Source organism: Silurus aristotelis, assembly GCF_946808225.1.
Source record: "Silurus aristotelis genome assembly, chromosome: 13".
NCBI lineage: Eukaryota > Metazoa > Chordata > Actinopteri > Siluriformes > Siluridae > Silurus > Silurus aristotelis.
Window position 1 is genome coordinate 10,845,724 of NC_139586.1, and position 13,000 is coordinate 10,858,723.

General features: G+C 40.0%; 1 protein-coding gene and 1 long non-coding RNA gene across 2 annotated transcripts; one reads left to right on the plus strand and one right to left on the minus strand.

Moving 5' to 3' along the window:
• Positions 1-1,775: 1,775 nt before the first annotated feature.
• Positions 1,776-12,183, minus strand: babam1 (BRISC and BRCA1 A complex member 1). The gene is made up of 9 exons (XM_083558600.1): positions 12,069-12,183; positions 6,989-7,416; positions 6,838-6,896; positions 6,636-6,756; positions 6,133-6,211; positions 6,009-6,033; positions 4,653-4,782; positions 4,461-4,547; positions 1,776-2,627 (listed from the first exon to the last, which is right to left on the minus strand). The coding sequence occupies exons 2-9, from the start codon at positions 7,394-7,396 to the stop codon at positions 2,427-2,429; spliced, it is 1,110 nt and encodes a 369-aa protein (XP_083414726.1). The 5' UTR covers positions 7,397-7,416; positions 12,069-12,183; the 3' UTR covers positions 1,776-2,426.
• LOC310735688 lies at positions 7,322-12,032 on the plus strand. Its single transcript, XR_014536361.1, has 2 exons — positions 7,322-7,457; positions 10,556-12,032. It is a non-coding gene; the product is annotated as an uncharacterized lncRNA (long non-coding RNA).
• Positions 12,184-13,000: the final 817 nt, after the last annotated feature.

Sequence of the window (13,000 nt, forward strand, 5' to 3'; positions counted from 1 at the left end):
CCCCTTTTCTGAGAATGTATGCAAAAGCTGGGAATTGAATTTGGGCTGGCGTGCCTGGTTTCTGAGAAATAAGGAGGTTACAGGTTACTAATTATTGGCTTGAAGAAAAGGAAATTATAAGCGAGATTAACGCAACCATTAAAACTCTTCCGACAATTATTTGGTGAATGGTGCAAGTCAGGTTTCAAATGGTGGGAAACGACATCAAAGCTTCATAAAGTAACCTTCAAAAATTTTTTTAAACGATTTGCACAGAACAAATGCAGCAAACAACAACATGAAAAAGAAACAAACTCTTCTTCCTTTCGGCTTCTTCCATTAGGGGTCGCTACAGCGGATCCTCCATCAAACCATGTTGATCTTGAAATGACCACTTCCCTTACATATAAATTGTCATGGTTGTTGATGACAGGCTGGTTTGTGTAATTTATTAATGTATGATCTCCTGAGAAGTTAATAGAGTGGTATATTTTGTAAGAGTGGTCAATTCGGCAAACTGAAACACTTTGTTAAAAAATCAGAAGACCAGATTGGTTTAAGCTGACAGGATGGACACAGCGACTCAAATAACTACCCTGTGAACATTTAAGTATCTCAGCATGTGCAAGACATCAACTTTGAAGTGGATGAGCTTCAAAAGCAGAAGACCACATCAGGTTCCGCTCCTGTCAGCCAAGAACAGAAATCTGTTACTACAGTGTTCACAGGTTCATCAAAATTGGAAAACTGAAGACTGGGAAAAGATTGTTCCTATTCTGCACTATACTGTCATTTTTGTGTCATACTGGGCCAGGTGCATTTTATCTCATAGTTTAACAATGATTAAATTTATTGGGTATGTGCCAACTGAACTTATACAGGACAGTGATTACAGCATGTAATAAAGAAAAGTCCCTGTAATGTTGCTAAATGACTGGGAGGCTGTAGTTAGGATTTGGACACTGTGTATTTTTTTTTGCACACACACACACACACACACACACACATACATACATATATACAGTACAGACCAAAAGTTTGGACACACCTTCTCATTCAAAGCGTTTTCTTTATTTTCATGACTATTAAAATTGTAGTCACACTGAAGGCATCAAGGGCTATTTGACCAAGAAGGAGAGTGATGGGGTGCTGCGCCAGATGACCTGGCCTCCACAGTCACCGGACCTGAACCCAATCGAGATGGTTTAGGGGTGAGCTGGACCACAGAGTGAAGGCAAAAGGGCCAACAAGTGCCCAGCATCTCTCGGGGAACTCCTTCAAAACTGTTGGAAGACAATTTCAGGTGACTACCTCTTGAAGCTCATCAAGAGAATGCCAAGAGTGTGCAAAGCAGTAATCAAAGAACCTAGAATATGACATTTTTCAGTTGTTTCACACTTTTTTGTTATGTATATAATTCCATATATAATTCCACATGTGTTAATTCATAGTCTTGCTGCCTTCAGTGTGAATCTACAATTTTCATAGTCATGAAAATAAAGAAAACTCTTTGAATGAGGTGTGTCCAAACTTTTGGTCTGTACTGTGTATATATATATATATAAAATACACTTTCCTCATCTTTTTACTGTTTAATGTTTAACATTGCTGTAGTTTGCCTGGTGCCTCACTTAAGCATTTCATCGTACAAACTGTAACTGACATCTGTACATGTGACAAACAAACTTGAATATAAAGGAGATTTATGTCTAGTGAATATGAAAAAAAAAACTGACTTAAAGTTATGATGTGTCAGTGATGTATTGCAGATTTACATTCAACAAACTCATTTGCTCTTTATCGTTTCATTATTCATGCTTTATTCAACCGCATCCTTACTCGCCAGAACACCACTCCAGAACGTTACATGTTCTAGTGATCACACATTTCAGTATACTTTCAACCCTGGCATTTAAAAAACAAAGAGAAGGATTTACACATTCACCAATCTAGACACAAGGGTTTTTCATTTATGCCAAAAAGAAAAAGAACAACGATTTAAAAAAAAAGATTTTTGGTGGCTACATTAACTTAATGAACGATTAAAATATAAAAGACAAAAGGCATACATTTAAAAAGCAGACAGAAAAATCCTGCATGGAAGCAGTGAAAAAAAAAAGGCAATCCCTCCCCCCTTGAACGTCTCAATGCTAAAGAAAATCCATAGCAGTCCACATATAAAGACAACTAGATTTCTTGTTTTTTTTTCCTTAGCATTGAACGTGTCCATCGTTAGGAATCTCAGGGTAAGATGCTTCGTCAACTAGTCCTTCATTAATTAATCCTGTTCGTGGAATATCTGTTGCACCATCTTACAGAATTCAAGACGATTCCAACACAGTTCTAGGAGCATCAGCAACACTGATTGTCCAGATAAAAGTGTTATATCAATATTGGAACTGAGCTTTACAGTGCTATTTCCAGGAGCAGGGTTAATGAGTGCTGCTCTACACCGTGGCCTCGATCTCTGGTGGCTCGTCGCCCTCTAGCAGGCTGTAGGAGGCATGGCTTTGAAAGGGTCTCTGCAGCGGGTGACACAGCAGCTTAGCCATGCAGTTATGCAGCTCGATAGCTGGGCCACATAGAGACACTTCGAAACGGTAGCACATCCCCTTCGAGTCCAACTTTGAGAAGGATTCGTACGTGTCCTGCGGGGGAGGAGAGGTGGTCAGAAATCATGAGGGAAGCTACTCTTACAGGATGTTAGAGTAAACATGCAAAACAAGACAAAAGGCCTGAACACAAACAGTAGCTACAGAAAGGTAATATACCCTTATTGTGATAATACAAAAAAAAGCAAAAAAAAAAAACCTCGCATTTTGGCAACCATTTTAGTATACCCTTTAAAGGGACAATACTATAGAAATGAAACTTGAATATAGTCAATGTGAAGTACAGATTTACTGTCTCCTAAAAATAACTCAACATACAGCCATTATTGTCAAAATAGCTGCCAACAAAAGTAAAGTGAGTACACCCTCAGTGAACATGTCACAACTGTGTCCAAAGTGTCAATATTTAGTGTGAACACTATCTAACACTGCTTTAATCCTCCTGGGCATGGAATTTTCCAGTACTGCACAGGTTGTTGCTGAGATCCTCTTCATCCTCTGACATCATGGAGCTGCTGGATGTTAGACACATGGTGCTTCTCCACCTTCCACGTGAAGATTCCCCACAGGTGCTCAATAGAGTTCAGGCCTGGAGATATACTTGGCCACTCCATCACCATCAACCTCAGCAAACTTCATCTAATGTTGGAAAACTGTCGTTCGGCCAAGTTTCTGAAGAAATTGTCATCATGTTTTGCTTCAGAATGTCACAGTACATGTTGAAATCCATGTTTCCTACAATGAACCGCAGCTCCCCAGTACCAGCAGCACTCATGCAGCCCCAGACCATGATGCTACCACCACCGTGCTTGACTGTAGGCAAGACACAATTTTCTTGGTGCTCCTCACCAGGGCGTCGCCACACATGCTGGACACCATCTGAGCCAAACAAGTTTATCTTAGTCTCATTAGACCACCACCTGACGAAAGAACCTTCTGCTTCTGCAACCTCTAAAGCAATGATGGCAGCACTCATGCGTCTATTTTTTTCTGACCCACGGCAACTTCTTTGATTGAGCCTTGCGAGTAGAACCCGTCTTGGAAAACCTCTGTATCACCCTGGCCACTGTACTGTAACTCAGGTTTCAGGGTGTTACAGATCTTCTTATAGCCTCGGCCATCTCACACGATCTCACACAAACACACGATGAATAGGGCATGTGGCTTTGTGGTTACAGCTGTTATCACTCAGGGTGTACTCACTTTTGTTGGCAGCTATTTTGACAATAATGGCTGTATGTTGAGTATTAAAGGACAGTAAATCTATAGTGCTTTATTGACTACTTTAAAATATATCCAAGTTTCATTTCTATAGTATTGTCCCTTGAAAAGATATAATGCAATTATTGCTGAAATGTGAGGGGTGTACTCACTTTTGTGAGATACTGTATATAATGAGACTCATATCATTCCAAAGAAAATCCCCCAATTAAATACAAATCAACAAAATCACCAATTAAACAATTTCTATCCATTTATCAGTAGGCTTTTAATATTTGTATTATGTGAAATGTCTGATATACATTCCCTATACAAGAAACATTTACTGCATAGTGAATTGGGAATTTACTGTGTTATAAATCTTCTACTATTATTTGGGTCCCCTAAGAAAACGTGTCATGACAGAAATATTTTTTGTTTTACCCCTGTTAATTTTGCCTGGAATTTGGATTTGTTCGAAAATGATTAATACGAAACATGACAAGCGTCTCCTGCGTCAAGACCTCACGGCTTCTAGGTTTGTATAGTAAAATTGTAAAAATATAAAGGAATGAATGAATGAATGAATGAATGAATGAATGAATGAATGAATTAATAAATATTCAAAACAAAGCCTGCATGACAGAGAGACTGTGAAAATCAAATAACCTTCCAGCTGTTGTCATCCATTTGCTCATCGGCGCCATTATGAAGGTAAATGACATCAAAGAAGAAGTATGGAGAGCGTAGCATTTTCTGTAACACAACAACGCAAGACTTAATCAGAAAAGCATATTAATTAAGAAAAAATAAAAATAAAAATACTGGCATGGCATGACTGGGAATGATGTGTTTACTTACACTGACAGCATCAGACGGGTTAAACTGCAGCTGGCCTACGTGCCGACTGTAAATGAGGAGAGTACGGACCACAAAGGGTGGTGGGATCGTCTGGACGTTGTCCATCTGTGGAAGCTCGATTTTCTGGAGACTGTAATAATAAAGTGAAGGCTTAACTGCATGTAATTAGAGTGTAACTATTACCGTAATGTTCATAGAATTTCCCAGTCCCAGGAATAAATGGATGCAAATTTATTTATTAGTTTATGTTCTAAAAGCTTACTCTTTTCACCCACAAGACTCTGAGAGGCTCTGATATTCATATTGCATACACCTAATCATTTATTTACAACTCCACACATTCTCTACTATGTTACCAAACCATACATTTCCTGTTATGTCAAACCCTTTTACTTATTTCTCTTAAAGCTATTCTCCTATAACTCTGGAGATATGTTGAAGATCACTGTCCTTCTGTAAGACCCAGTTGCAAACCAAGTTCTAACATTTCTGGCTAATGTCTTGAGGTTGTTCTTTAGTATTTATAAACATCTTCCTCACACGGCCATTCAGTCCCTTTTCCAGCAAAACTCCCTCACAACACGATGCTGCCACCTCCATGCTTCATAGTCAGGTTAATGTTCTTTGAATTCAAGTCTTCACCCTTTTTCCACCATTATAGTCAAATTTTAATTTGATCTGACCTGAGAAGAACCCCCAGCAAAGGCTGGTTACTGGTTTTTAATTCCAGTTCGTTAGCCTTTTAGCTGATGGTTGATATACGACTCTCTTAATAATCTGGTCGATGATTGATCCAATTCCTTTACAGTTCTTTTTTTTTGCAGTCTTGGGGTTCAGTTGAACCTTTTGAACCAAAGTTTGTTCATCATCAGGGGTTTTATTTATCCTTCTTTCCAGCAGTGTCTCTGTGATGCATACAAGTGTTTGCAAATTGTTGCAGGGTAACCACAGGGTTGCAAAAAGATGCTCAGGGTAACTTTAGTTGCTTGGAAATTGCTCCTAAAGAGAAACCAGATTTGTGGAGGTCGACAAATCTTTGTTTTTTTCTTTTGTTTTGTTTATTCCCCCCAAAGACCTTGGCTTAGATTTCACTATGGTATCTTAGGCTGCAAGAAAATGGCTCTAAATTAACTTCTCAAATCACCTAGACTGTGTAAAGAGGATAGCCAACTCTGTACTCTGACCTTGTAAAAACTGCAATAAATGTCTATAATTGATTGTTTCAAAATGTACTTCTGATTTAAACAAAAGAAGTGCGCTGATCAATTTACAAATAAATGCAGTGTGACATGAAATGCGTTCGGTTGTAGAAAACTGAAAAGAAACATCTTCAGTGTGTAAAAAAAAGACACTTACATTACGTTGAGCAGATCCTCCAGGTCTAATTCAACATGTTAAGAAATGCTATTTGCTTTTTGTTGTAGTAATCATGTAATATGGCATTTGATCCATTCATTGATTTTGAACATGAAAAGGATACTGAACGATTCGCAAACATTTGTTTCAAGATCGTACAAACAGCTGCACAGCTCCCGTGGGTCGGAGGTGAAGCCTGATAACTGGGTAGAAGAGAGAGAGGACGAGAGCCTGATTAGGATTAACAGTAACAACAGCTTTGGAAGTGGACGAACACAAACTTATAAATAACACAGTAATCAGACATTCTAATATGCCAGCTTGTGCAGTTATACCACAGCACTGATGATTGGCTTGAAGGGGGTCAGTTTTTTAACAGCATGCCTCATAGTTACAGAAAATACTTCTGTAATGACTATGCATGATTCACCTTCTTGTGCATATAGTTAAATTATACAGTTTTTTGTATTGGCAAACTGCTGCGGTATAAGATGCAAAAGAATGATGTCATCGATAGTTCTTAAAAATTTTGCACAAGGTAAACTAGATTTAGGGATCTGAAGCTATTGGCTGGCCGAATGATTGTGTTTTATTACAGTTAGTATCTGTTGCTTCTTTTCTACTCACCCACAAGGCATCATCATTGACCACCACCAAGGCGAACTCATGCCTCTTGTCAATTTTGTGCTTTGTTCTCACAAACATTTCGATCATCTTCTGGGAGATATTCAGGGCGTTCGTCTTTGATCTAAAGATGAGAACTCATATAAACCATTGATTTCTTTAAGTAAAAATTGGGTTGATTTTAAAGCTCAGTGAATATTTTTACCCATTGAAGGACTCGAGCTTCTGCAGGGACATCTCTTCTGACAAATCCAAACAGATGATCTATTTTTGGAAACATAATCCACACAATCAAATCAATGACTCAACAATTAAGTGGAATTAAGGTACCTGTTTATATACATTCAAAGACTCACCACTTTTTCAGGACAGTTGACTCTTGGTGCTCGAAGCTGGAGTTCTGAAGCTGGAGGAATCTGCGAGGCCAGTGAGGGCTGACTTGGTTTGGGCCTTTCTTTGGCCGCAGCCATTGAAGAAGGTACTGAATTGGACAAGCTGCTAACTGAGGTAGTGGCTGCAGCAGTGATGGGGGCAGAAATAGTCGTTGTGATGGTGGATGTGGAACTTGGAGGACTGTTAGTGCTGGCTGCTTCTCCTTCACCCTCCACTCGACTTCCCACAGTAGGTTGTGAGGGTGGAGGACTGTTCAGCCCACCGTTACTGCTCCGTCTGTCCTCCGCTCCCTCCGGATTGGAGCGTGTCCTCGGGCGTAGCTCTACCATTCGCTCCTCTCCATCTGCTGGCCCTGGATCTGCGCTTTCCATCACGCCTGATTATTTTAAATCTGTGGCAAAAATGTTAACAATCATTTTTGCTGCGTTCAGGGTAAATGGGGAGGGTTGCGTTAGGAAGGGCATCCAGCGTAAAACATGTGCCAAATCAAATATGCGGATCACAAATGAGAATTTCATACCGGATCGGTCGAGGCCCGGGTTAACAACGACCGCCACAGGTATCGTTAGCCGACAGGGTACCGGTGGAAATTGGGCTACTGTTGGCCGAAGGAGGAGAAGGAGAGGAGGAAGGCGTCTACAGAGACGGCAGGAAAAGGAGCAGTGTAGGAGAGTAGAGGTTCGGGTTGGTACTTTAAATGTTGGTACTATGACGGGTAAAGGGAGAGAGATAGCTGATATGATGGAGAGGAGAAAGGTAGATGTGTTGTGTGTTCAGGAGACCAAGTGGAAAGGAAGTAAGGCCAGGAACATTGGAGGTGGGTTTAAACTGTTTTATCATGGTGTGGATGGGAAGAGAAATGGTGTAGGGGTGATTCTGAAGGAAGCGTACAGCAAGAGTGTAGTGGAGGTGAAGAGAGTTTCTGATAGGGTGATGATCGTGAAGGTGGAAGTTGAAGGGATGATGATAAATGTCATCAGTGCCTATGCTCCACAAGTTGGCTGTGAGATGGAGGAGAAAGAAAGATTCTGGAGTGAATTAGATGAAGTGGTAGATGGTGTACCCAGGAAAGAACGATTGGTGATTGGGGCAGACTTTAATGGGCATGTAGGTGAAGGGAACAGAGGTGATGGAGGTGATGGGTAGGTATGGTTTTAAGGAGAGGAATGTGGAAGGGCAGATGGTGGTAGATTTTGCTGAAAGGATGGAAATGGCAGTGGTGAACACGTATTTTAAGAAGAAGGAGGATCATAGGGTGACGTATAAGAGTGGAGGAAGGTGCACACAGGTGGATTATGTTCTGTGTAGGAGATGCAACCTGAAGGAGATTGGAGACTGTAAGGTGTTGGCGGGGGACAGTGTAGCTAGACAGCATCGGATGGTGGTCTGTAGGATGGTTTTGGAGGCGAAGAAGAAGAGGAGGAAAGTAAGGTTTGAAAGAAGAATAAGATGGTGGAAACTGAAGGAGGAAGAGTGTAGTGTGAGGTTCAGGGAAGAGGTCAGACAGGGGCTTGGTGGTGGTGAAGAGGTGCCGGATGATTGGGCAACTACTGCAGGAGTGATGAGGGAGGCAGTTAGACAAGTACTTGGTGTGACATCTGGAAATAGAAAGCAAGACAAGGAGACGTGGTGGTGGAATGAGGAAGTGCAGGAGAGCATTAGGGGAAAGAGATTGGCAAAACAGAAGTGGGATCGACAGAGTGATGAGAAGAGTAGGCAGGAGTACAAGGAGATGCGGCAGCAGGTTAAAAGGGATGTGGCGAAAGCCAAGGAAAAGGCATATGAGGAACTGTATAAGAGGTTGGACACTAAGGAAGGAGAAAAGGATTTATACCGATTGGCCAAGCAGAGGGACCGAGCTGGGAAGGATGTACTGCAAGTTAGAGCAATAAAGGATGGAGAGGGAAATGTGTTGACTAGTGAGGAGAGTGTGTTGAGAAGATGGAGGGAGTATTTTGAGCAGCTAATGAATGAGGAAAATCAGAGAGAGAGAAGGTTGGAGGATGTGGAGTTGGTGAAGCAGGATGTAGATAGGATTAGTAAGGAGGAAGTGAGAGCAGCGATTAGGAGGATGAAGAATGGAAAGTCGGTTGGACCAGATGACATACCGGTAGAAGCGTGGAGATGTTTAGGAGAGATGGCAGTGGAGTTTTTAACCAGATTGTTTAACAGGATTCTGGAAGGGGAGAGGATGCCTGAGGAATGGAGAAGGAGTGTGCTGGTACCGATCTTTAAGCATAAGGGAGATGTGCAGACCTGCAGTAACTACAGGGGAATTAAGTTGATCAGTCACACCATGAAGTTATGGGAAAGAGTAGTGGAAGCCAGGCTGAGAGAAGAGGTGACCATCTGTGAGCAACAGTATGGTTTCATGCCGAGGAAGAGCACCACAGATGCCTTATTTGCTTTGCGGATGTTGATGGAGAAGTATAGAGAAGGACAGAAGGAGCTGCATTGTGTATTAGTGGATTTAGAGAAAGCGTACGACAGGGTGCCGAGAGAGGAGTTGTGGTATTGTATGAGGAAGTCAGGTGTGTCAGAGAAGTATGTGAGGGTGGTGCAGGACATGTATGAGGACAGTGTGACGGCAGTAAAGTGAGCAGTAGGTACGACAGACTGGTTCAGGGTGAAGGTTGGACTGCATCAAGGATCGGCCCTGAGCCCTTTCCTGTTTGCAGTGGTGATGGACAGGTTGACGGACGAGGTCAGACAGGAGTCTCCCTGGACTATGATGTTTGCAGATGATATTGTGATTTGTGGTGAGAGTAGAGAGCAGGTTGAGAAGAGCCTGGAGAGGTGGAGATATGCGCTGGAGAGAAGGGGAATGAAAGTCAGTAGGAGTAAGACAGAGTACATGTGTGTGAATGAGAGGGAGGGCAGTGGAGTGATGCGGTTGCAGGGAGAAGTGGTGGAGAAGGTGGAGGAGTTCAGGTACCTGGGGTCAACAGTGCAAAGTAATGGAGAGTGTGTTAGGGAAGTAAAGAAAAGAGTGCAGGCAGGGTGGAGTGGGTGGAGAAGAGTGACAGGAGTGATTTGTGATAGAAGAGTATCTGCAAGAATGAAAGGGAAAGTTTATAGGACTGTGGTGAGACCTGCGATGTTGTATGGATTAGAGACAGTGGCATTGAGTAAAAGACAGGAGGTGGAGCTGGAGGTAGCAGAGCTGAAGATGTTGAGGTTTTCGTTGGGAGTGATGAGGATGGACAAGATTAGAAATGAGTTTATTAGAGGGACAGCACATGTAGGATGTTTTGGTGACAAGGTGAGGGAGGCGAGATTGAGATGGTTTGGACATGTGCAGAGAAGGGACATGAATTATATTGGTAGAAAAATGCTGAAGATGGAGCCACCAGGTAGGAGGAAAAGAGGAAGGCCAAGGAGGAGGTTCATGGATGTGGTGAGGGAAGACATGCAGGTAGTTGGTGTAAAAGAGGCAGATATAGAGGACAGGGTGGTATGGAGACGGATGATCCGCTGTGGCGACCCCTAATGGGAGCAGCCGAAAGAAGAAGAAGAAGAAGAAGAAGAAGTCTCTGATAAATCTACTGGTATATGTTTTTTTACTGCCACTGCCAATAAGAAGTTCACACAGTTGGTGATATTAATAGACCCTCTGATACTCATATATACAGTCTTATATATAAAGTCCATGTTTCTGTCAGTCTCAGACCTGTAAATTGGTAGCACATGAAGTCATGTGATCTACAGTGGACAGGATGACATTTTTTTAAAATCCTAATTAAAGGAAGCACTGATTATAGTGGTTTGGACCCACCCTGGTTTATACAACGCATCTTTATAATATTAAACAAATAAAAAAAATTTATGTCTGAAGAGAAGCTGAGTTATTTGTGGTGTCACTGCATACAGGATCAGATGAGATGTTTTACCACTTGCATGTGATGATATCTGGTTGCTGCTCATACCAAAAGCAGGTTAGGATGAATGAATGAATGAATGAATGAATGAATTTTCCATGTTGAAAGCGCAGTGTGGTCGTCTCTTTTACACTGTCTGTGCTCTCTGGGTGTAAATGATGTTATACGCTTTCTCCCTGATCAATCACAGAAACACTAGGCTACCTTTAGATTATTTAAGCTCATGTATGTGGACGAGGGCAGATAGCTTTTTTTTTCCCTGCGGCGTGTTACACTGCCATGTGACGCAGTCCGAGCTGCAGTATAAACAAATAGCGAAGGTTGCCTTGAATTTCTCTGAAAAAACGTGTTGCTTAATGTCAGATGATAACGGAGGCTGGGTATGAACCAAAATTAAACCAGGGAGAAAAACCAGAAGTGAAGCAAACAGTGCAACTGTGTCTGACCACTGGCTGGTTACATGTAAAGTAAATCGATCACCACATTATAGGCTACAAGAAGGGGTGTGTGTGTGATTCCTCTAATAAAATGTTGCAACTGTCACTTTAACTGTTACAGAAAATACACATTTTGTCTTTTTGACTCATAAGACTATAGACATTTGTTATACATTGTGCAATTTATTCTGATGCTTTTTTAAAAATAAGCTATAAACCAATTTACAAACCAAATACACACTGTTATGTCTGATATTTATAATATAAATTTCTTTTTTTTTATTTTACACTCTTAATGCAGTTACATTAAACATGTCTTATGCACTACTTTAAAACATATTTTGTCTATATTTTAAAGTTTATTCTCTCACTAAAGTTACAAAGCTTTACACCAATATAGCTGAAACACAATACGACACTAATCCAAAAACAAACCCTCCATACACAAAAGCACCGATTGCGGGTGCACCCCAAATCCATCGCTCTCCCTCTGTACGCTCACTGTTTAAGGTCAGACACGAGATCGCTACTGCGTCACATGTAGTGCACTGCGTTTACAATTTATCGCCGTTTGACATACAGCCTTTTTCTATTAGATTGCCATGTAGCATTCGGGTGTCAAGCTTTTATCAGTATCAGCAACAGTGTGAGAAAATTGCACGTATACAATAAGAACAGGTTACTCAGAAAAACAAACTAAATCTGAAAGAAATAATGAATATACTTACCAAAATATGTCAAAAGGTTGCAGCAAGTGGGTGAGAAAAATATCTTTACCACTTCCTCATGCGGCTCTACTTCGCTGACAGAGTCAGAGTAGGAGAGAAGAGCGTTAAGAGAGACACAGCCACCTAGTGGTCAAACTCTCACTTTACATCTAATTAACATTTTTTTTCTTTGCTTTTCTTTGCTTTTCTTCTTTTCTCTTTTTAATTGAGCTAACAATAAAAGTAAGCAAGAACAGCACTTGCAAAATGCTAATTTCCTTTTATCATGTAAAATATACCTTTATACTATATACCTTTATACTATATACTATATATACTATATATAGTATATAGTATATATAGTATATATATATATATATATATATATATATATATATATATATATATATATATATATATATATATATATATATATATATACAGCTTACCTTATATATATATATATATATATATATATATATATATATATATATATATATATATATATATATATATATATATATATATATATATATATATATATATATATATATACTATATATAGTATAAGCTAAGAAACATACTCCCTGCAAAATGTACCAACATTAACTATTTCCCATGTGTCCTTGGTTGAATTTTAAATAACCTTCAGATTACAGAAGGCAGTGCACAAAATAATATTGCATAATTTCTAGAAGATTTAGGTATATCATACTGAACCAATTGTTACTTATGTTACTTAATGTAAATATGTAAATATGTTTATGTAAATAAAAACATATATAACAAAGTATTGTATGATATCAAACTCACTACATTCATACATATCAAACTACAGAAATCCACAATTTACACATCAAATAAGACAGACAGACAGACAGACAGACAGACAGACAGACAGACAGACAGTTCAATCGTTCCAGAGAATAATACACATATTACAGCAGCATAAA